At 41.3% G+C, this 23,664-nt stretch overlaps 1 protein-coding gene across 1 annotated transcript; it reads left to right on the top strand.

Annotated features, from left to right (window-relative positions):
* Nucleotides 1–2,169: 2,169 nt before the first annotated feature.
* On the top strand, nucleotides 2,170–21,806 carry GRPEL2 (GrpE like 2, mitochondrial). Its single transcript, XM_007421101.4, has 4 exons — nucleotides 2,170–2,339; nucleotides 9,506–9,662; nucleotides 17,105–17,186; nucleotides 18,680–21,806. Exons 1-4 carry the CDS (start codon nucleotides 2,254–2,256, stop codon nucleotides 19,045–19,047), a joined length of 693 nt encoding a protein of 230 aa, XP_007421163.3. The 5' UTR covers nucleotides 2,170–2,253; the 3' UTR covers nucleotides 19,048–21,806.
* Nucleotides 21,807–23,664: the final 1,858 nt, after the last annotated feature.

Genomic DNA, 23,664 nt, shown 5'->3' with positions numbered 1-23,664 from the left:
GCAGTATGTATTCCTCGGTTTTTCTTCAATTTTTTAGGGCAATGTTGGGTTGCAAAATCATACACTACATTAATCTTCCCTAATTTTGTACTTTCCACTTCTGCTGGATCAGCTCCCTCAATTCCCCATGAGCTTTGTCACTGGTCATGCTGGGAGATGTTTATGGGAGCTGATCTAACATTTGTGGAAGGCACCAGGTTGGAGAACACAAAACTAAAACCACCGCTCCATCACTTAAAACAAACCTCTCAGAGGTTTGTAAACATATGTTAGTTACCTCTTTTTGAATTTGGGTCAGAGAACAGCTGAAAACATTTACACAATTATCTTGATACAGGTATGATATCTGAAACTCTGCTGTTCCATGGAAAGGTTCCTTGGGCTCCAAAATCCAAGAAAGAGGAAAATTGTTATTTTTAAAATGGCCCACACTCATGACAGAATCACAATTATTTCTAGTTTCACAGATAATAGTATTGCCTGTGGCTGAGAGAGATGAAGATGTCAAGATGTCATAGTGCCATATAAGCCTGTTGTCTTAGAAGCTGCTGGTCTGGCAAACAAGCAGAGGAGAAAGGCAGAGGACTCCTGCTGTCACGTGTGATGATGTCTCCCCAGGTCTTTTTGCACCAATCAGCATTGGGGGCTGCTACTCTGCCAGCAGCAGCAGCTGCTAATACAGCAAAGCAGTGGCACAAGAGGGTTCCTAGGTCACAGAAGTGGGCAAGGAGGATGAACTGGCATCTTGCTTTAGTTAATATACTTTGACTCCCTACACATTGCCAGAACAAAACCTGCTGAAAACCACCACTGAATAGAATGTGAACATGTTTTCAATTTACAGTGACAGTTGAGTGGCTTTTCATGAAACTTATTATACTTCTCAATTCCAAATGGCTCTGAGTAGCTTACATCAAGCAACAAAAAACATTAAAGGAGTTTAGGTTAAACATAGGGTAAGTCAATGAAATTTTCAGTCCTACCATAAATTATAAGTACAGCACCAGAATGGCCATAAACATATACATGTTCTTCTTGGGGGAAAAAGGGCTTTTTGTAACAGACATGGTGGGACCCAGGCTCTGACAGGGATGGATGGCTCTTAAGATGGTTGAGAACTGATCTACTAGAATGTGGGTCAGAGCTAGATTGCCAGCAACTAACACCTTCCACAATATATTGCCCATTCAGGGCTCCTGAGCACTTGCTTCAGTTAGAATGCTGCTCTAATTAGATTTATGATGTATTTATATCCAACTTTTTCACTGAGGGCAATATTTGGCAGCTTTATGAAGAAGGGAGGTCTTCTCTAATTTTACCCTCACAAAGAAAACCCTATGAGGTGGGTTGGCTGAGAAAGTAACTTAGAGTCACCCAGTGAGATCTAATGTCAAACTGAGACATAACACTAGATTTAATGGGTCAACCACTACACTACAGTGGCTCTAGTGTAGTCTAAGCTAAGCCTATTGTATCTGGGCTTCAAAGATCCCTACAACCTCCAAATAGCAACAGAGACACAGAAAACCCTATCTGTTGACATCCAACAGTCATCGGAATTTTTGCAGCCCAGATATGATAGCTCTAGTTAGAAGTCACGGAGGACAGATCTGAGAAAAAAACATTTGTAACATGCACGTCTGCAATAGCGGAACTTGCTGAAACCCAGATAGTTGATTCAGTTCTGTGAGTCTTATGACCACAAGTCATAATAGCTTCCTCCTAAAAAGTAGCCAGCTTTTTATTCACACTTTTTTGCCCTAAAATGGTAATTTCTTCGACAACCTTTTACATGTAATTCTTAGCGCAAAAGACAACCCGTAAGATATTTGGAAAACGAAGGGAGCTGAATTGGTCCGTAGTATAAGAAAAATCTCTCAATTCACAGACAATACCGGTTAGCTACGACAAAGGCTGAGCCAGGAAAGTATTATGGCCGGTCCAGTAGGAAGGCTCCCGTGCAATATTCCTATTACATGGTCAAATATACAGCACACCTGTAGCATTTTTGCCTGCCACAATAGAGGTAACGCCCTTCCCCCCCCCCCTCCGCACTCGCTCTCCTCCAACCTAACAAATTCCCCCCTTCCCACGAGGTTCGCGCCTCCAGGGCGGAGCATTCTTGTAGCGCGAGGCCTGGCGGGAGTTGCAGTCTGCGGTTTATCAAGGGCGCGGTGGCTGCCGGTTGTTGTAGTCGTGTGTCCTCTCCCTATTTTCTCCAGCGGGCGCCTCGCTCAGTCTGGCGGCGACGGTATGGCAGCGGGCAGGTCTGTGCGAGCGGCGCGGAGTTGCTTGAGCCCTCTGCTCCAGTTGAATTACCCTCAGTTCCACTCCAACAGGTACGGCCCGGTCATTCTTTTATCAGTCGCGTTGTCTTTCGGGCTGGTTCTCCTCCATCGCTGCGGGAAAGACGGGCTAGTCGCTTTTTTTTGCTGGCCTGCCGAGCGCTAGCTTGAAGGCGGCTTTTCCAAAGCGTGCATGGCGGAGCGGTCCCTCTTGGGGCTGGAGGGGGCGGCTGCGTGCTCCCTCTTTGCAGAGCAGCTCTCCGAAGCGGTGCTGTTTCGGAGGCTGTTCCGACTTAAAGCGTTTCCCCTTGGGTGCCCCTTGCGGCTCTCGGAGAATCACGAGGCGACGCGGGAGCCGCCGCCGCCTGCCTCCCAGATTCCCTCGCTATAGTATCCCCGCCTGTGCTCAGGAATGGCATCCAGCCATTGGCACTAACAGGGGGCGCGTCTTGGCTCCCGTGTGCATCTTTTGCAAAGCGGCAGCTTCCAGAGAATTTGGGCTAACTTGTGGGTTTCCTCCTCCTCCTCTGCAGAGAAAGAAAAATGCGGCCAGCTGGTGGACTTGCGTCGTCTGGGCGGCGCTGAATGCTGCTGGAGCTCATGAGGCGGCCTTTCTTGAGATGCGTGCAAGATCGGCGGCCGCTCAGCCCATCTTTTCCGTCGGGCGAAAGAGCCATTTTGCCTGGTGCGGGTGGGGAGGAAGCGTGGGGGCGGCATTCGTTTCTGGGTAGCTGCCTGCGGTTTATGAGCGAGAAGTGAGCATAGCTGAAGCCAGGAATAGAGGCGGCCCCAGCCTCGCTCCCCCACCCACCTGGTCTTTCCACCTTTCTTTCTCTCGCTCTTCCCTCCGCGCAGGCTTGTTTCTCCCCGCACACTTCAAATGATTTGCCTTCTATTTTACAGCCCCTGATTTTCAGGTTCCCCTCCCCCACTCCGGCACTTTAGCTCCGGGGCTGCCTGAATGCAGGAGCAATCCCGCAGAAAAGATGTGGGGGGAGGGGCGGCTCGGGAGAGGGGATTTTCAGTGAGAAAACCAGGCTGGAGTTTCTCTACCACTTGTCTTCGTTTCTGTAATGGAGTTATGCAGCTGCTTCCAAGTTTTCTGAGCAGCTCATAGACCAAATGCAACGTTGAAATGTAATACACAGGTTTAAAATTGTTACATTAAGGCATAGGTTTTTAAACTGAGTAAACCAAGCTTACTCTTGAGATACAAAGGTAACATTCATCCCCAAGAAAATGGTGTTTGCAGGCAAATGGCCTTAATGCAGAGATAAAGTATTGTTGGGGGGGGGGGCATAGCAGGCTAAAATATCAGGACTCACTGCTGGATGTAGTAGATCTTCTCTTTGAAACATTTTTGAAACCAAAATTCATAAACATTTAAAACACTGCTGATGATCAACCTGATTTTTTAAAGGTTCCAATAGTTGGACTTAAATAATCTTGGGAATAGTTGCTGAGTTTGCTCAGGTAGGTTCAGACACTGCACGTTTTCCAGCAACTCCACTGTTGGGCATTAGTAGGCAAGCTGTGCATATTAATGTAGAGTATAATCTATAACTCACAAAACAATAACTAGGAGCTTTTGCTCACTGCTGAGTTATAGTGCTGTCCAACTACCTTCAACAAAATTATATTGGCATGAAATTTGCTGTCCCCATTACTGATCCCTTTCCTGCCTCTGTTTCATCTGAGTTCCTGGATGATAAAACTTGGCAGATTTTAAACATTTTGAGGCCATCCTTGGATGACGTCAGAGTAAGAGGGGCATGCTGGTCTTTCACACTAATGCTGCTAAGGATGACTCATGCCTGTCTAGCTCATGGGCTGGGGACTAGATAAAGGCAAGGTCATGGAGTTGTGGCAGAAAAAAAAGGTTTCAGGGGCATGTTTGTGTTGTTAACTACAAGTGGGGGAAAATGCCTGTGTAATGTATATACCTTGCATAGGTTCCATGCCTGTGTGTAATGGACACACAGATGAATAAACCAAAGTGCTGTAAGAAAAAAGACAACTTACCTGACATATATGTAAATGATTTCACAGTAAATTCTATAGTTAAACATTGAACTTCCCTTTGAACTTTGCAAAGCATTGGCAAATACGCAGCATGTGATATATCTCTGTCAACTGTGCAAACATCTGTGTAATAAAAGACGTGCATTCCGTAGTATCTTAGATTTCAACACCATTTTTAATGTTCTGAGGGTGTGGTTCTACTTAAGCTTTACTCTGAGGATAGTCACCTCAAAGTGTCAAGTATACTATCTTTTGGAGGTGATTTCTGATCACAGTTAAAAAGCTTTCTTCCACGTACCCATCCCCACTGTATGTCTGATGGCAGAATGCCTAAAACGAGGCCTCTAGAACCGAATAGAATTCCTGGGCAGACTCATACAAAGGGAACCAACTGTTGGGGTTTTAATCTTGGGTTTTTAAAATTCAGAAGATCCAAAATTCACCATCCTCCACTGAATCCCAAATTAAATGGGTTGCTAATACTTAGAAGCATCCAGTCAGAACTAACAGCTGTATTGAACCAATTGAAGCTTTTGGATTGTTTTCAAAGGCAGCTTCACACAGAGCACAGCACTATATAGGAATCTGATCTGGAATTGGAAGTAATTAGTCTTCCAATGGTAATTAAAAACACAAGAGTGCCTACTGTGGTTTGATGTTTTAGAACATCTGAGTTGCTGCTCTGACACAGTAATTTCTCAGACTCAGTTGAAGAGAAAACTTTAGCTGTTCTACTTTAGCTGTTGTCATTCAGGCAAGTCCCTTAAAAATTGCCATCCATCCTTCTTTTTTTTTGTAACTGGTTCACACTTGGGGCTCAGATAAGTAATGCAACTTGATCTGAATACTTCACCATTTAGGCAGGTCTTTTTAGCTCCTGATGTGTATGCCCGGGTAAAGACACAAGGCACCTCTTTTCTGTGGATATTTAGTATTTTCAGAATCTGGCCCTAAAGACTGAAGAAGGTTGTTTACTTGAAGTAGCAAGACGTTTTATAAATTATGTGTTGCACTGCAGAATTTACTGAGCTGGTAAAAGAGTGCGTGTCTAGACAGTGATTTACTTTATGTAAGTTTTTGGCAAAGGCTCATTCAAATACGCAATAAACAGCATGTGCAGTTATGTTCAGATATAAACAACCAGTGAGAAAATGTAAGCATTTAAAGGGCTGTTTGTTTTAGACAAGAGATTTATGAGATGTTCTGAATGTTTGTGAACATATTTTAAGCTTGTGTCCTTACTAAGTGGCTGCCTTATTAATCTAAGCCTCATTCAGGTGTTTGCCTGAACCTGTGGAGAAGAAATATGGCTGCACATACAGTCCTGATCTGCCCTTTTCCAGCCTTTCTGCCTTCAAGTGAGACAGCTGAAGGGGGGCCTTTGTGCTAAGAGTGGAGATAATTCAAGTGCTCTGGAACCCTACTTACCTGCTATTAATTTGGCAGGTAAGGCTTCAAATTCTAGTTGATTTAATCATTGCTGATTTAGCAAAAATTCTAACTGCAGATTAAAATTTGCCTTCTGGGGCAAACAAAAAATAAAAGGCAAAATATTTCCTAGTGGTCTCCCATTCAAGTACTAACTAAGCTCAATCCTGCTTAGATTCCCAAGTCATACAGTCAGCTGGATGGTTTCCTTCTGGTAGGCAAACCGTTGCAATTTCTGTTGCTAAATCCCTGTCAAAAAGGCTGAAAACATGCCACTGAATTTCAGTGGCGAATTGCCTGTTTTCAGCAGCACATTCAAAACATGTTTGATAGATGCAAAATTTCATCTTTGTTTTGAACTGAGGTAGGTAACTGTCATGAAAATAAAACTGATAGGTGGGCTTCAGAAAGTTCTATTATATGGCATGAGACCACCCATCTACTAAGCCAGGGGTTCTCAAAGTATGGCCCGCGGGTCGGATACGGCTCGCCAGGGTCATTTATCTGGCCCGCCCGCCTGATTGGCCACCGCTGCTGTCTGCCAGAAGCGGAAGTGTCGGGGCTGTGTCGGGAGCTGCAGGCGATGCATGAGGAGGGAGATCGCAGAGCCGGACTATTCTACATGTCAGGTATGCCGGGTCTGGCGGCTCTCCTCCTCTCCTCAAACTATAGTCCGGCCCCCCAACATTCTGAGGGACCGTGAACTGGCCCCCTGTTTAAAAAGTTTCGAGGACCCCTGTACTAAGCCATAACCTTTCTTTTAGCAGTGTATATCACCATTTTTTTTAATCTCAAAAGAAAATTTCTGTTGTGTCCATGGAAGCTTACTCATGTACAGGTAGTCCTCATTTAGCAGCCACAATTGGGACTGGCAACTTGGTTGTTAAGCAAAGTGGTCGTTAAGTGAAACTGCAACTGTGCCTATGGTCTTCAGCTTTCCTTCGCTTTACAGATCTGCAAAGGTTATAAATGTGAGGATTGGTTGCAAAGTTACTTTTTCATCAGTGTTATAACTCTGAACAGTTGCTGTACAAGGCAGTCACTAAACAAAGACTACCTGTAATAAATGGGTATACAACTGCATTCAAGGATGTCTATAAGAGTTACCACCCTAAGAGACTCTTAGAGAAGGTCTTGCATTTCCTTTGAGTTCTTGATTATTTTTTTAAAAACTAGTTTTACTATGCATTGAAGAATGTCATACGATTGGCCTCTTAACAGTAAAGATGTCTCCTTGGAATTAAAAATGCTTAATATACATTAAACTTGTCCTTAAAGTAAGAAGCCTCTTGCTGGATCCAAAGAAGAGTGGGCTGCCCAATACCCTGTTCATACAACCAATCTGCACATTAGGGCAATAGGATTCTCCCACTTTTCCATAGCAACAGGTATATGGCCTCTGATACTGAAAGATCATCACCAGTACCCAAGTCCTTCTGTTATTATTTTTTCAGAGCCTATCCACAAATCTGTCAGATTATGATTTTCTCATCCTGTGCAAATCATTTTGTATTATCTTACATTAAGCTATATTTGCAATTTTAATCCTCATTTTCCAACTGAGTACTTTTGGAGCTTTTTGATTCCCAAATAATTGTTATCAATAAACTTGGCTACCTCATTGCTCAACTCTAGCTTCAAATCCTTTATAAACAAGTCCAAAAGCACCAGGCTCAGTACAGATCCTTAAAAAGTTCCATGGTTTAACCTCTCTACTTATTACTGCACTTGGCTTTCTGTTCTTTAATTGCTTCTTTTTTTATTTATTTCATTAATTGTATTTTGACTGCCCACTCCAGTAGACTCTGGGCAGCTTACAAAATCCAAATACACAGTTAATTAAAAAACAGAACAGAATGTGACAGTCCAGGCTAAAGGCAACTATAACAATCAAAATACGACAGAGCCCCCACAAACACCCTAATCTCAGGTCTGGGAGCAAAGTCAGGTCTTAAAGACTTTCTGGAACCCCAGGAGAGTGGAAGCCATATCTTGGGTAGGGGGTGCTGTTCAAGAGGGCAGAGGCAGCAACAGAGAAGACATGCTTCCCTGGTCCTACAAGGTGGCCACATTTAAATGTGAGGGCCTGGAGAACACCTACTCTGCCAGAACATACTGGGCAGGCAAAGACAATAGGAGATAGGCGGTCCCTCAGACAACCAGGCCCTATGCCTTGAAGGGCATTATAGGTAACATCCAGTACCTTGAATTGCACGTGGAAGCCAACTGGCAACCAATGCAACTTGTGTAGCAGCAGTGACACAATGGGCATCACTGTTCGCACTGCTGCATTTAAACCAGCTGTAGCTTCTGAATGATCTTCAGGGCAGCCCCATGTGGAGTGCATTGCAGTAGTCCAATTGTAAGGTGACCAGGATGTGAGTGACTATCTGAAAGGCCCCTCGGTTGAGGAAATTATTATTTAATAATTACTAAATTATTAGTAGTAGTTGGCAGTATACTATATGTATGTGTACATGGGGGGGGGGGAATCTAACCTTTACTCATAATTCTTCATTTTTGAGAAGTTTTTTTTTTTTTCTTTAAAAAAGGGCTGGAGAGGAGAAATAAAATGAAGAGAAGCAGGTGGGGCTGGTTGGAAGCTAGTGCATTATTCATTATTAATGAATGTTTGGTTTCACAAGCTCCCTTGCTGCCATCCTTATTGCCCAAATTATTAGCACAACCTGTCAGAGGGCTTTAGTAAGAATCCTTTGCCCCACCCGCCCCACCCAGGTATCATTAGCTGAATTACTTAAGACGTCATTGTGAGTTGAGGCAGTATCTAGGCATCTAAAAGATCATTGGGAAAACTGAAATTAGAATTCCAAATGGTATTAGCAAATTTAATAAAATTGCCTATATGGCTATTTACCATGAGGATTCCCATGTAGCTTCTGCTGATAGATAATTAATTAATTGTGGACTTTGCCTTTTCATAACTCTATGTGCTTCCACACATAGAAACAGTGGCAGAACTTTGAATTTTCCTCACTGAAGGCAAAGTAGTAGCTTTTTGTTCCAAGAGTTGATCACTCAGGGTTTGTATATTGAACTTTACCTTCTGGGCAAAACCAGCTTGTATGTCTAAAACTGCTGCAGCTATTTCTCAGATGAGTGAATTCACCTCTGCTGAACATATAGTTGACTGTTGGATTATGTAGGATGTTGCTAGAAGCATAAATGTGTCTTGTTCTACAAAGGATTCTAAAATTCTAATTAGCATAGAAAATAGTTGCCTGCTTTGAGTTTCCATTCTGTTGATCATATGCAGTAGCAAATTGTTAGCTCATAGTATAATTGTAAAAATTACCTTGTGTTGTAAATGATAGCTTGTGTAGGGCTGTCTCCTTGCTTGTCAGCCAGTTGCTTTCTTGTGTCGTTTTGTACCTATGTCTGTAAGGTGCTAAATAGGAAAAAGCTATCATAGTAGATAATGTCCTATGCCTACAGATAATCATAGAGTCCTATCTGTAAATCAGGAACACCTGAACCAAATTTCCAAGCTATGTAGAAACTTCCTAGCTATGTGAAATTTTTGGATCTTAGTCTGTGAATAAGTCCATTTTCTGTTGGCAAAAAAATAAAAATATGAACAAAAATATCCCTACCTTGTAGCACAGTACTAAGGCTAGATTCCTTGATACAAACCAAAAGAGTTACAGCCACCCCAGTTAATAAGTGAATCTTTATTTTAAAAATAAAGATGAAATAGATAGGTTTTTGCAAGTGTACATTTCTCTACAGTCTTGGTCCTTATATCGTTTCAGAGGTTTGCTCTTTGCCTTCAGTACTGCTGCACAACAAAAGAGCACAGGGGATGATTGTGGTCCAGAAGATCCTCAGAATGAATCTAGACAGATCTTGAGTGGAAACAATTTAGAGCACAAGGCCATCAAGCTAGAAGAACAACTCCGTGTCTTAACAGTAAGTAACTTTGGTTTGAGCATCTGGAATAAGAGAACCACACATCTACATTTCTGTGTATTTTCTTAAAGGTTCAGTTCTATAACCTATATAATGTAATGTTTTTTCTGTAATTTGTGGGACCATATAGAGTATTTATCAATGAATAAAGCTTAATAGCGCTGCATCTATCAAATTGCAACTGAAATTGAACATGATTTAGAAATACATTGTTTCAAATAAAATAACCAAACAATTTGGCAACATCCAGACTCTCATGCCACAGTGGGAGTGAACCCACTTGATACCCTTTTATTCCACCAGCAGGATGCTGGTGGGAGAGTGAAAGGATACCAACACCCAGGAAGAGAGTTAGAGTGGTAACAATTGATATCTCCTACATAGGGGAATGTGATGAGATGATGGCAGTCCTAAGTATCTGAATTAGTGGTGTTGAAAAAAGGAGAAAAGGCTTTTATTGACCCTAATGAGCAAAGGCAAGGCAAGACCATGGAGCAACACTATGAAGCATCCACACTGGGAACTGGGGCAGCAGCTGTCTCTTCCATCCTTAACTGAGCTTCAGTAGTATGAACATTTGATGCCATCGCATATACAAGTAGAAGCCAAGCATCTAGAGAGGGCATAATAAACTGGTTACAGCAGAAGAACTCAAGTTGATTTAGTCAACTTAAGGTTGACTAGATCAAGAAATAGACTCACAAAATGATTAGAACTATACTTTATTGAGATAGCTGTTGCAACAAAATCTTGCAAGCCTTACTATGGTTTTCCCTCTTATACCTCAGGGAGTCAGGGAGGAGTCAGTTGGAGTCTTCCTAAAAATTACCCTGTTTCCTGGGCTCAGTGCATATTTTGTTGTAACCATTCTGAATAGCTTTTCCAAGGTCATCTCTGTGGTTTCCCCCTGATGGCAAATATCTCTCTGGACTGTCTACAGTTCGCAGCCAGATTTATGGCAACAGAAGCAGTTGCGGTGGCAAGATTTATAGTGCATTCGGAAAGTATTCAGACCCCCTTCACTTTTTTCAATTATGTTATGTTGCAGCCTGATACTACAGTCATTCAAATTCATTTTTTTCTCATAATGACAAAGTGAAAACAGAACTTTTGAAATGTCTGTAAATTTATTAAAAAGGAAAAACTGAAATATCACATTGGCATAAGTATTCAGACCCTTTGCAACAACACTTGAAATTTAGCTCAGGTGCCTCCCATTCCTCTTGACTGTTGCTGAGCTGTTTCTACACCTTGACTGGGGTCCACCAATAATCAAATTAAATTGATTGGACATGATTTGGAAAGGCACACACCTCTCTATAGAAGGCCTCACAGCTGACAATGCATACTGTACCAGAGCAAGCAAAAGCCATGAGGTCAAAGGAACTGCCTGCAGGGCTCGGAGACAGGATTATTGCAAGGCACAGATCTGGGGAAGGCAACAAAAAAATTTCTGCTGCACTGAAGGTTCCCAAGAGCACAGTGGCCTCCATAATTCTCAAATGGAAGAAGTCTGGCACAACCAGGACTCTTCCAAGAGCTGGTTGCCTGGCCAAACTGAGCAATCGGGGGAGAAGAGTCTTAGTAAGAGAGGTGACCAAGAACCCGATGGTCACCCTGACTGAGCTCCAGAGATCTGTGTGGAGATGGGACAAAGTTCCAGAAGGACAACCATCACTGCAGCCCTCCACCGATCTGGGCTTTATGGCAGAGTGGCTAGACGGAAGCCTCTCCTCAGTGCAAAACACATGAAAGCCTGCTTGGAGTTTGCAAAAAAGCACCTGAAGGACTCTAAGACTGTGAGGAACAAGATTCTCTGGTCTGATGAAACCAAGATTGAACTGCTTGGCCTCAATTCTAAACATTATATCTGGAGGAAACCAGGCACCAGTCATCACGTGCCCAATACCATCCCAGCAGTGAAGCATGGTGGTGGCACCATCATGCTGTGGGGGTGTTTTTCAGCAGCAGGGACTGAGAGACTGGTCAGGGTTGAGGGAAAGCTGAATGGAGAAGAGTACAGAGATATCCTCGATGAAAACCTGTTCCACAGCGCTCAGGACCTCAGACTGGGCCAAAAGTTCACCTTCCAACATGACAACGATCCTAAGCACACAGCCAAGATAACACAGGAATGGCTTAGGGACAACTCTGTGAATGTCCTAGAGTGGCCCAGCCAGAGCCCTGACTTGAACCCTGTTGAACATCTCTGGAGAGACCTGAAAATGGCTGTCCACTGACGGTCCCCATCCAACCTGATTGAGCTTGAGAGGATTTGCAAAGAATGGCAGAAAATCCCCCAATTCAGGTGTGCAAAGCTTGTCGCATCATACCAAAAAAGACTCGAGGCTGTAATTGCTGCCGAAGGTGCTTCAACAAAGTACTGAGTAAAGAGTCTGAATACTTATGCCAATGTGATATTTCAGTTTTTCCTTTTTAATAAATTTACAGACATTTCTAAAATTCTGTTTTCACTTTGTCATTATGGGGTACTGAGTGTAGATTAATGAGAAAAAAAATGAATTTGAATGATTGTAGTATCAGGCTGCAACATAACAAAATTGAAAAAAGTGAAGGGGGTCTGAATACTTTCCAAATGCACTGTATGGCTTAGGCATTGGGAGATGGGCCACAGACTGAAAGCCAATCTCATAGCAAAGCACGATGAAGCTGTTCAAAGAGGCAGCTGAGTTGAGTTCGGTTGAGTTGCTCTTGGAAAACAAGGTTAAGACTTTTTTTCTATAGCCCAAGGGAGGAAACCAAATAAATGGAAAGTAATGTACTATCCTTTGTATCAAAGACCAAAATCCCAACCCACCTTTGGACAAGAGTAGACAAGGAAGCACATACAGCATTCCCAACCTCAACTACCAAAGCACCCACCCAATAGCTAGGGAGAGGAGAAAAGAAACAAGGTAAACACCTTCAGCATGTTGCCATTATCTCTTAAGTGGTGGGGAACTGCATATATTTTGGCATATCTGAGAGCACAACTGCAAGAACAGATTACTAGGGATATACAATAGAAATGAAAAAATACTCACATGAAAGATAGGTTTTTATATTTGGTAGATTTCTCAGAGGCTGGCTGACACACATGAGTCAGAACACCCCCTGCCCCACTGCCTGCATATGAAGGCAATCAATTTCAATTCAGAGCCTTCCATTTCAGTTTGGCGTCATTCACCATGATGGTGGCTTCCATGGGCCTTTTAAAGGAGTCTGTATTTACACCAGCCTTGACCTCTTCACTTTATGTGAGATGAGCAGCTATATAAATATGATAAATAACTAAATAAAAATAAGTCCTACTGTAATACCTCATCATGGTGAATGGGGGTGTACCTGGGACCCATAAGTGAAGAATAACAAGAGGGCACACCAAGAGTATATACCTTCAGCAGGGCTGCCAAAGGCATGAATGTCACCCTAGATGCCTAGCTAAAGCAAGTATGCTCCTATATTAGGCAGCAATGATATAAAACATGTTGGAAGCAGATTATCATTTCAGTAAAAATGCAAAGGCTTCATATTGCACAGGAGAAGACAGTGGTAAATAACTTTTGTATTTTACCAAGAAAACCACATGGATAGACAGTATAAAACAGTTTATGATATAGCGCTGGAGGATAGGCCTCTTAGGTTGGATGGCACTCAACTTGCTATTGAGGAAGAACAGGTTCTTTCAGAGTACTGATGGCTAGATTAAAACCTTTGGGATGTCTAGTTGCTTACATGCAAGCAATAGTCCATTTCCAGGTTCCAGTTAATCCAACAATAGCACCCAGACAAAGTCATAGGTAGGAAATTCAAACATTGTTTGCTACAAAGAGCCAGTCAAAAAGCCATCTCTTCTAACCTCTGACTATCAGCTTGACTAATTAACTGGTTCATAATTCTTTATTTCAAGTAGATGGCTCTTCCATTGCTCTTCTTAATTTGTGATGTGTTGCTGGGCTCCAGACTTTATGTACCTCAGTCTTTGGATCAGCTGACTCAGCCTGCACCCATGTCTCCTCAAGTACACACTCTTCAGCTAATTTTTGTGGTGCAGGGTGAAGTTCTGTCAAGCTCTTCAATTTCTGCATCTCAAGACTCAGACTGATCCATAACAACAAGGCAGCAGAAGGCACTAACACCCTGGTGGCATCATGACTGAAAGGACTACTCTTTGCACTCCTGTTTTTTTTCTTTGCTATCTGAGATGGTGTGTAAAGGAAGTTACCTAAAGCACAGTTGATTCTAATAACCTTGGCCCCAGAGACCATGGCTTTGTGCCATGGTGGAGATGACAGGAACACCAGTGGTATCTTTCAGAACATATGGACATTGTGTCTCAAGCTACTGGTCCAGGATAGCTACAACTTTGTGCCCGGAAACTGAATAAGAGCAGATACTGAACATGGATCTTCCAGTTTATGGTAAAACTATCTTAACCACCAGATAACCTGCTCCAAGAACGGTGATACAAAAGAGAGAAACTTGTGGTACTGTCAGCAAGGGTTCCTGAAGTATTGGGTTTTCTACGGACTAGAGAGAGGGCTATGCTGCATATACAGGCATCTGCTTTAGGCTGTGTTCTCTTGGATGAGGAAAGGGCACTGCTTATCTGGAAGAAGGCCTTTTTGATAGCTGTAACCTCAGCTTGATAGGTTGGGAAGTTAAGGGTACCCTTGGTTATCTATACATTTCATGACCAAGTAATTCTGAGGCTAGATCCTTACTTTGTGCTGAAGGTTAATTCCCAGATTCCATCAAGCATTAGAGATTGTGCTTCTCAACATCAGGTTCAAATCCAGCCAACCCTATAAAACATACCTGGCTCAGATTAAATGTGTGCAGGGCTCTAAGAATCCACCTAATCATATGGTGAAGGACAAAAGTGCTAATGTTTTATCTCCTACAAACTTTCCCACTCTACATTTGGCAGTTGAGTTGGAGAAAGCATTGCCCTGGTGTATACAGCCAGCAAGAGACAGTCTCCTTCCTTCATAGTATGTTCTGTAAGAGAGACAGCTATCCAGGTGGAACTCTCTAACTTTATAAAACATTATAAAATAAGTAAATTCAACTTAACTGATGCTGAGTGCTATAAATTGTTACTGCAAATTTTGCTGTAGTATGTCCTTTTCCTGTCAGCTGTGTCTCCAGTGACTAAGAATAGTAGAGTTTTCTCTGAAGTACTTCTCTGGTCACTGGAAGATGGAACTGACAATCCCACCCTATTTAGAACAGAAGATTAGGAAACCAAGCAACCTCAGGGCTGGGATATGAGCTGTCTTTCACTAACAGTTACACATTATTCTTCCATTCCCATGTGTCTTACCAGTTTTGTTATAGTGGAATATACAATAAAGGAAGAATTGAACCACACTCAGCTGAAGTCAATACATGTGACTGAAGGGAGGGGATTTCCTTCATGGGACAGGAAGAAGTCTTAAGTCCAGCTTCTAGCTAGAAGAGGTGGAGTTAACCTTTTCTTGTCCAGGCCATCTTCCAGTGACTTACTCCGTGGTAAGTCCAACTACTGTTATTGGTCAGTAAGTGAGGAAGAAGTCTGCAGAGTTTAAAGTTGCCTTCGAGTCTAGCTCAACTCCTGGTGACTCACAGGATGCTTTCATGCAGGTTTCTTGGCATGATAAAGAAGTGGTTTCTCATAGCTGCCTTTTAGGGGTTATTTTATTTATTTTATTTTCCCCTCTCCCCACCCCTTTTCTTGCTCATAGTCTTGGCATTCTCAAGTGCAGTTCCCAACTCTGCTTAGCTTTCTAGATGATCCATCCATGCTATTTGCTGGGGCTACTATTATAGCTTTTGAAGAACTTCACTATCTATTACTTTGGCAAATAATGTTTTTTCTTGTGCACATTTTATCACAGATTATAAGAAACAATTTATGTAAGAGCCCCTGTTTTCTCATTTTCCCAATTTTGTTGCTGTTGTGTTGCATAAGCATATATCGATCTATATCAGTGGTTCTCAAACATTTTGGTCTCAGGGCCCCTTTACATTCTTAAAAATGATTGAGGATCCCAAAGAGCTTTGGTTTATGTGGGTCATTTCTGTTGATACTTACTGTTTTAAAAATTGAAGCTGAGAAATTTTAAAATATTTTATTTTATTTCACAGACCCATGAATGGGTTTCTGAAACGGTCCTTTTACCTGTTTCTTATTTATGAATATAGTGGCAGGGCTGAGCCCATAAGGATGAAAAGTTGGAAGTTTTAACCCATCTCTTCCAAAAGCCCTCCAGATCTACACACCTTAGCTCTACCTCTGCCTTGGTATGGGGGTTAGTAGTTCTTGCTGCCACCACCTATCTTCCAGGGAATGCTTCACTGAATGTCATCCCCCAACCCCAACATGTAAGAGAGATAGTGACTCCACAACCTGTGTTGTTTTCTAGCAAATTAAAAGGAGAAAAAAAAACATGAAATAATTTCTATATCACCACTTCCTGCCTCTAAAACACTGAGGTATGTGGCTCAAATCAACTCTCCCTTCTCTGTCCGTGGTTTGGGAGATAGACCAATCTTACAAGGGATAAATAAAATTAAGCCTTGTTGTTAAAGAAAAACAGAAAAGAGCGAAGAAAGAACCCTTTAAATAGTCAGAAGCAAGCATTCAATGGCAAATGAGATAAAAGTGGTTCCAATCTCAGGTAGCAACTTAGAAGGAACTTCCATAGCAAAGCTATGGCAGAAGATCAGGTGATGCTGTTCTGCTCCTATGAAGAGCTAACTTCTGCAAAGAGGGTCCAAATTGCAAACAACATAGAATTACTGGACTTGTTCAGACACAATAAACACCAGAAAAAATAAATTGGACTAAAAAATGTTCCCAATCAAAATAAATCATCTGCAGAATTTCTAGCTGAGCTTGTTACGTGTTTCCTAGGAAACCTAATGCCTGAAGCTAAAGTTCCTTTCTCGCTTGTCTGGGTTTTTTCCAGCTTCTTGCAGATTGTAGCCTTTCATTAGAGGTTTTTGCTGTTCCTTAGCCATGATGCTCAGCTATTTCCTACCTGCAGTTTTAAAAAAAGCAAGGAGAAGGAGGGGTTGTGGGAGAAAACCTGGAGAGGGAGGATTTGTGGGGAATCTCTTCTTTTGCTATGTGCTAAAGTTAGCATTTCTCCTCAGGAGGATCCTGCTTAAGGCGGGGTTGTGCATTCCCTATCTGGGAATGAAGCTTGTCGCTTTTGTGAATGCCAGATGGAATTCCACCAGGAGAAGTGGAGATTGTAGGGCAGTAGATATCAAGATACTATTTGCTAATTCCTATGCCAGGCTATTTTTTTTCCAGTAAATAACAAATCTGTTGCCTACAAGTAAGTTGTCTGACCAAGCCGCATTAAATATTCTTGGCGGCAATATAGAAACTCATCCTCTGTTACTTGGATTAGAATTCTTTAGTCTGACTCTGCTTTTCCCCCTGAATGTAGGAACGGTACCAGAGAGCCCTAACAGATTCTGAAAATGTCAGGCGGAGGACACAAAAGTTTGTTGAGGATGCTAAGATTTTTGGTAAGTAAACAGATGCTAGTGTTGTGCCAGAACGAACAGAGTTTGCTGCAGTGGGAAGTGAGGGGTACAAGGGGTGCAAGAGGGGTCCCCCTGCTATCTGAATGGCTAGTACAAGAGAATGGTTTAGAGGACAGTTAGATGGATCCAGGGATGTACTGGGCTAAGAGAGAAACTCCTCTAGTGAGTTTCCATGTCTGAGGGCAGACATGAATCTTGACCTTCTAACACCGTAACTACTATGCCACACATAACAGGGATGGGCAACTCCTAGCCTATTTATGAGTACTATAGACCTTCCTCAGTTTGAACTCTCACACCAGTGAGATGAAGCTGTTATTTTATATCATGCCCTCATACTAGAAGTTCCAAGACGACACCACCCCAGCGGGGGTGCTGTTTCAGTACATGTAGTCCCCTGGGTAAAAACACCCAGTTCAATAGAGCCTATTATAGCAAAATTCAAGTTAAATACACAATGATTCAAGTTAAATACACAGTGGTTCGAGTTAAATACACAATAGTCTGAGTTAAATATACAATACTACATATACAGTATCATACAATAATACTGTCCCAACTTGCATACAGATTTGACGTAAGGACAGACCCTGGGAATGGAACTCGTTCTTAAACTGGGGACTACCTGTATATATTCCTGGTTTTATACACTGCTGACCACCAATAAGGACAAAACCAATTATACACTGACTCCTGATGGTCAGTAATGTGTAAAATCATAGCCCTTATGCATGCCTCCACCAGCTTGGTTGCAAGTTCCCTGGCACTCCACGGTTGTGCCACCAAAATTGGCAGCTAAATGGTTCTTTTCAGCATGATGGTTCTACTACCATTTCAACCCTTACATTCCCTGCCCCCAAAAGCAGCCTGAAGTCAAAGGCATTGAAATTCAGGTATTTTATTGTCAAAATCCCACTGTATAATTTCAGAGCATTGGGGGAAGGAGTTAAAGGGTGGAAATGGGAGTGTTTATTGCCTAGAAGGTATCCTCCTTCCATTCCTAACTTTGGTGGGGGGAAACAAAACAAACAAACAAAAAAACCCTGGTTTATCAAGAGAGTGTTTTGTGGCCCCTGTCCCCAGGGAAAGTTGACAGCTCCTGAACTATGGGAAAATTGGATGAAATAATTCGGGGATTGGGGGTCAAAGGTCAGTAATATGCCCATGAGACAGAGTTTTATTGCACCATATTACTAAATAAAATGGAGTGTAAAATAATTGGGTTGACTCATTAGTGACCTGGAGATGACAATAAAATGAAACTTAATCAAAAGAAGTCAGGATTGATATGACTGAACAGTTTCTTACAGGTTAAAAGAAATATGCAGTTTTGGTGGAAGCATCAGATCAAATCAGCAGAAACACTGCTGTCCCTGAAGCCTAGGGAAGTCCTATTTTAGACAATCCAGGATTCCAAAATGTTTTTATGTTCCTGAATTATCATCCTGACTTTTTGCATATCTGTATGTCCACAGGCATCCAGAGTTTCTGTAGAGATCTGGTAGAAGTAGCAGATATCCTGAAGACAACCTTGGAGAGTGTTGTAGAAGAAGACAATGACCCAACTCTGACCCTGAATAAGATCTGTGAAGGCCTGACTCTTATAGAAGTCAAACTACAAAGCATCTTTACTAAGCATGGCCTGCAAAAAATGAACCCAATTGGTGGCAGATATGACCCCTATGATCATGAAATAGTGTGTCATGTGCCAGCAGAGGATATGCAACCAGGCACTGTGGCTTTAGTAACTCTGGATGGCTATAAACTTCATGGCCGCACTATCAGACATGCACACGTAGGTGTGGCAGTAGAATCTCATGAATGTGATGAACCTGCACCTTAGTAATTGGGATCCTAAGAACTTACTTCTTTTGTCCACATCATTACTGCTGCTTTATTTATTAAGCCACACTGGTATGATTTTCTGGTCTCTCAGGATTGGCGTGATAATTTGGCCTTCCCTTTCAAGATGTAGTTATTGAATGTTATTTTTTCCTATTGTGTAAAGATTTTTTCAGTTGTTTCACAAATGTAAGAAGTGCTCTCCCCTTTTCTGTTGTTAATTTCAAGCCTGCATTAAATTCTTCAGTGGTAGAAAGAGAAAAAGGAATGTAGAATGCATTCCAACAATGCACAGCTTTCCTTTCATCTTTATGCCTCAGAGATCTCCATCAGAAGATCTCCTCAACTTTCCAATCAGATTTGGGAAGGTGGAAGGCTCCAGGAGAGTAAGAAATCTGTTCCACTGTCTGATGGGACATAGTTGTATGCAACTCTTAGTATTTTAAGAAAGGAAAGAAAATGAGTCAGGGTAGAGCGTGTGGTTTGGATACAGTTGGTTCCAAGTTTTATTTCTGGCATCTTCAGTAAAAAAGACTCTAGCCTGATATCCTGGAAAGCTATAGATAGTATTGAGCTATGTGGACCTAGCTTTGCATCAGGGAGCTTCCTGTATTCACTAAAAATGATCTGAATGTTAGAACTCAATATTATGAATGTTAGAAGTCAATAGAAGAACATGAAGAGTTTTGCTAGATCAGACCAAGGACCCATAGCAGCATTTTCCCAGCATTTTCATAAGCTGCTTGATGGCCACCAACTTTTTTCTGTGGGAAGTTGCTGTGTTCTTCTGCTTGTTTTAGTTGTCTTTCTCTTCACCGTTAGCAGCTCCGCAATACCGGTTTTAAATGCAGTGACTAGTACTATATTCCAGATGTTACAGCACCACAGATTTGCATAAAGATACTGGGAGCGTTTTAATTTTCAGTCCCATTACTAATAATCTTGATTATAATTTTTTTCCACTGTTGCTGCATGCTAGGTTGCCATTGTCCTCTAGATATCTACAGTACACCGATGATTGCTTTCCTCTTCATGCTGAGCCCTGCAGAGTTTATATGGAATGTAGATGTCTTGCTTCAGTGTTTTATCACCCTACACTGACTTGCATTGAAACTTGTTTGCCTTTTTAACACCTATTCACAATATTTTTATATTATTTTAACTGCCTTGAATCATCTGATTTGGCCATTTCATTGCTCCTAAATACTTAGAAACAAATGACAAAAGATTGATCTTTGAGGACTCTACTTACATTATATTGGTCCATTATAAGAAATGGTTATTCCTGCACTTTGCTTATTATTCTCTTAAGCAGTTTTACTCAGGAATAGACCTATTGAAAAGTCAGTCAATAAAATCCCATTGATTTCAATAGGTCTATTAAAGGATGACTAAATCTGGATCCTGTTCTCTGAAAGAAGCCTTGCCTCCAAGAGTTATTTTTAATTTGCTTATTAATCATACTATTGTTCCCATTTCACTTTTCCTAATCTGTGGTGTACGTTTCATCTGAGCTTTTTCAGTTTACAGTAACCCAGAGGCACTCTTATTTGAATCTCTTCATTTTTTCCATTTCTGTTTTTACTCATGTGATATTTGAGATGTTTTCCTTAAGTAGTGCAGGACTTTTTAAAATGATTTTTCACCTTTAAACATATAGAAGATGGTAGTTCTGTGGTTCTTTTACAATCAGCCAAGTGCATGTTTTGGAGAAGATTCTAGGCAGCACTTAACCACTTAAGTCCAAGACTGAGCCTTCCTGCTCAGTCATTCTGTTCCCAACTGTTCTTGGGCAGTTGTATTTGGACATGACCTGAGAATGCGTGTACCATGCCTGTGTGGCTTGAAGCTTCAACACTTTTCCTTTGGAATGCTTTCTCAATTTGGTTTTATATCTCTCAAAATTGAGAGTGCTTTGGCCAGTAAAAGAATATTTTCAGTGCTAAATTGTTTGTGAAAATGGATGCTTAAATAATCTTTGTTTTCTTGAACTTTTCAAGAAGCTGCTTTCAAGTGGGGATATGATATTTATCTATCTTACAAGAATGCTTTGGCTAGTTAAAAATTGTAAAGCGTTTTGAAGATGAACATCTCTTTGGGTATTGAGTCATACAGTTGAGTTTATTATGCCCAGCCAAATAATTTATGAGACTGTTTTGCTCTAAATTCACTTTGAATTTGGTCTTCCACATTATGACCTAGCTATTCCACCAAACCCACAAATTCTCCATCCAGGTATTCCACATTTCATAAAATTGCTTAATTCAATAAAAGGTCTTCTAAATCCATAGAGTGTTTTAAAGTGGGAAGAGTCAATACTTAGTATAAAGCACATGTCTTGCATGGAACAGGTCAGTTCATAACATTTCAAGTTAAAGAATCTCATAACTGTGTTGCGAAAACTCTTCCCTAGGGACTATGTACTGTACTGTATCTAACTTCCAATGACTGGATTAGATGAACCAGTGAACAGCAGTATAAGGATGATCCCTGGACTGTTAATAATTCTGCAAAAATCTGCCACAATTTTCCAGCACAGCTTGACACATCATCACCAGTGATGGAAAAGGCTGAATAGTATTGGCCATTTTTTGTGTGTTTTTTCAGCTTTGAAATAATTAATATGCAGATGCTATTGTGAGCAATATTAATTTAGAAATGATTAATGTCATATGTTTTGTGTTTAATTTAGTCATTTTTTTAGAAATAATAAAACAGTCATAGAATCACTGAGTAAGTTCAATAAAATTAATGATCAAGTCTGAGGATGTGAGCTTTGGCAGAAAATGGGGAGCTGACTTTATGGAGCTATTCAACTCAGTAAGCTAGTATAATTCAGCAAAAAAAAATACTTGAAGCGGAGGCTGTAATGAAATGTGTTGTTGAGTCTGCTGTTTATATCTGTCGATAAACCAGAGTCCTTGCGATTTTCCTAGAGAACACTTGAATAGCAAACGGATATGATAAAAAAAAAAATCAGCTGACTGGTAGGTGAAACTAGGGGCAAATTAATGAAAGGGTGGGCCTTTTACAAGCTCTATGAGGTAGATCAGATCAAGAAACCAACTCCACAGAAAGTTTAGAATTATACTTTATTGAGATAGGCTACAGCAACAGAATCTTGCAAGCCTTGATTGTGCTTTGCCTCTCCTCCCTCTTATACCCAGTGAATTGAGAAGAACCTGCCTGAGTCTCTTCTGAATACTATCTTCCTTCCAAGGACTTAAGGAATATTTCAGCCCTCTTTGCTTATATAATAGGTCTTGTCTTTTTCTCTCAAGGTCATCTCCCTGACACTCTACGCTGGTAGGTTACCCAGGTGAAGCTTGGTAAAAGCTCTTTCAGACAGGTCACGGGAACATCCCCAAAGGGGGGGGGGGGAAGCACTATGAATTTTATGCAGCACAGCATTGTGATGGGTGTGTGGTGCCTTTAGATGTATCGGATGTTTTGTAGGATAAACCTAGCCAAATCATGGCCTTGGGACTGAACAAAACCAATATTATGCAATAGTAAGTACATTTGGGATTACCCTGTCCTTTGGGTGAAGTTGAATGAAGAAAGGGTCTGCTTCAAGTGCAAGATGGTTGAGAGAAGACAAACATTGAAGGACATGGTTGTGCATACATGGTCTCTGCCTGGAGGTATGGTGAGGGAAGCCATCCCAGGAGGGTTAACTACTGAAAAACATACCTAGCAGTCCAGCAGTTTATCTACAATGAAAGAAGTATAAATTCAATGAATGAATGCTTTGGCCAGCCATAGTGATGTGATAAATCTGGATTAGTAGAATTGTAATAGTTTGGCAAGTATTTATGACTCCCCAAACTTACCATACAATGACAGAGCCCAAGATAAAGGGAAAAAAGGGAACAGATTTCTAAATAGGAAAACTGAATATGTCTACTGAGAACAAGACGCCTGTTTTTATTTCCATTGTCACAGCAAATGGCTGTACCTAATTGCCCTTGACTGATAGATATACAAATCCTTATCAGAGTCACACCAAGAGTATTTGGGTGGGAGAACATCAAAACAATTCCAGTTGTCAACTAGACTGGAAAGTTGGACAAATGCTCTGAAAGAAGGTGATGACAACCCATTTCCTTACTGTTGCCAGGAAATGAACATGCTCATGGAGTCATCGGGAATCAAGCTTAATTTATAGGAGTATTATTAATCTCCCAGCAGAATGAATGGATGTAGGAAAAGAGCATGTGGAAGTTGTTTAGAACAGAAGGAAAAGAATTGTGTTACACAGTGCCAGAGAAGAGCATGGAGTAGTGTAGTGCAAAGTATGAAAAAGGATGAATGAGAAAAAAAATGCACATAAGAAAATGGTCAGTGCAGAAAATGAGGAATGAGAGAGCTACTGCATTATATGTAGACAGAGAATAAGATCTCTCTCTACAAAGATCTCTGTCTACAAAATTACAAAGAATGTAGTTAACCATTCCAGAGCAAGGAATGGTTAAGATTAAGAGGCAGAGAAATGCAGAATGATATTCATAGAAATAAACTGTTTTGGAAGTGGGGGAAAGGGAGCCTTAGCAGAGTGAATACAATTTAAATAAGGACTTCTGGGGAAGAAATGGCGAACTGAAGATGGCTCTGCAAA

Source organism: Python bivittatus, unplaced genomic scaffold (assembly GCF_059951505.1).
Source record: "Python bivittatus isolate LINGU-HERP-01145 unplaced genomic scaffold, Pbiv_v1 ctg000080_np1212, whole genome shotgun sequence".
Classification (NCBI taxonomy): Eukaryota; Metazoa; Chordata; class Lepidosauria; order Squamata; family Pythonidae; genus Python; species Python bivittatus.
This window is presented reverse-complemented; position numbering and strand designations above follow the sequence as displayed.

Excerpts from the sequence above, each read along its gene's own strand:
- GRPEL2 (XM_007421101.4), top strand. The coding sequence starts at position 2,254 with ATGGCAGCGGGCAGGTCTGTGCGAGCGGCGCGGAGTTGCTTGAGCCCT. Across the intron at positions 2,340-9,505 it reads CCTCAGTTCCACTCCAACAG|AGGTTTGCTCTTTGCCTTCA; the intron begins GTACGGCCCGGT and ends ATATCGTTTCAG. Across the intron at positions 9,663-17,104 it reads AACAACTCCGTGTCTTAACA|GAACGGTACCAGAGAGCCCT; the intron begins GTAAGTAACTTT and ends CCCTGAATGTAG.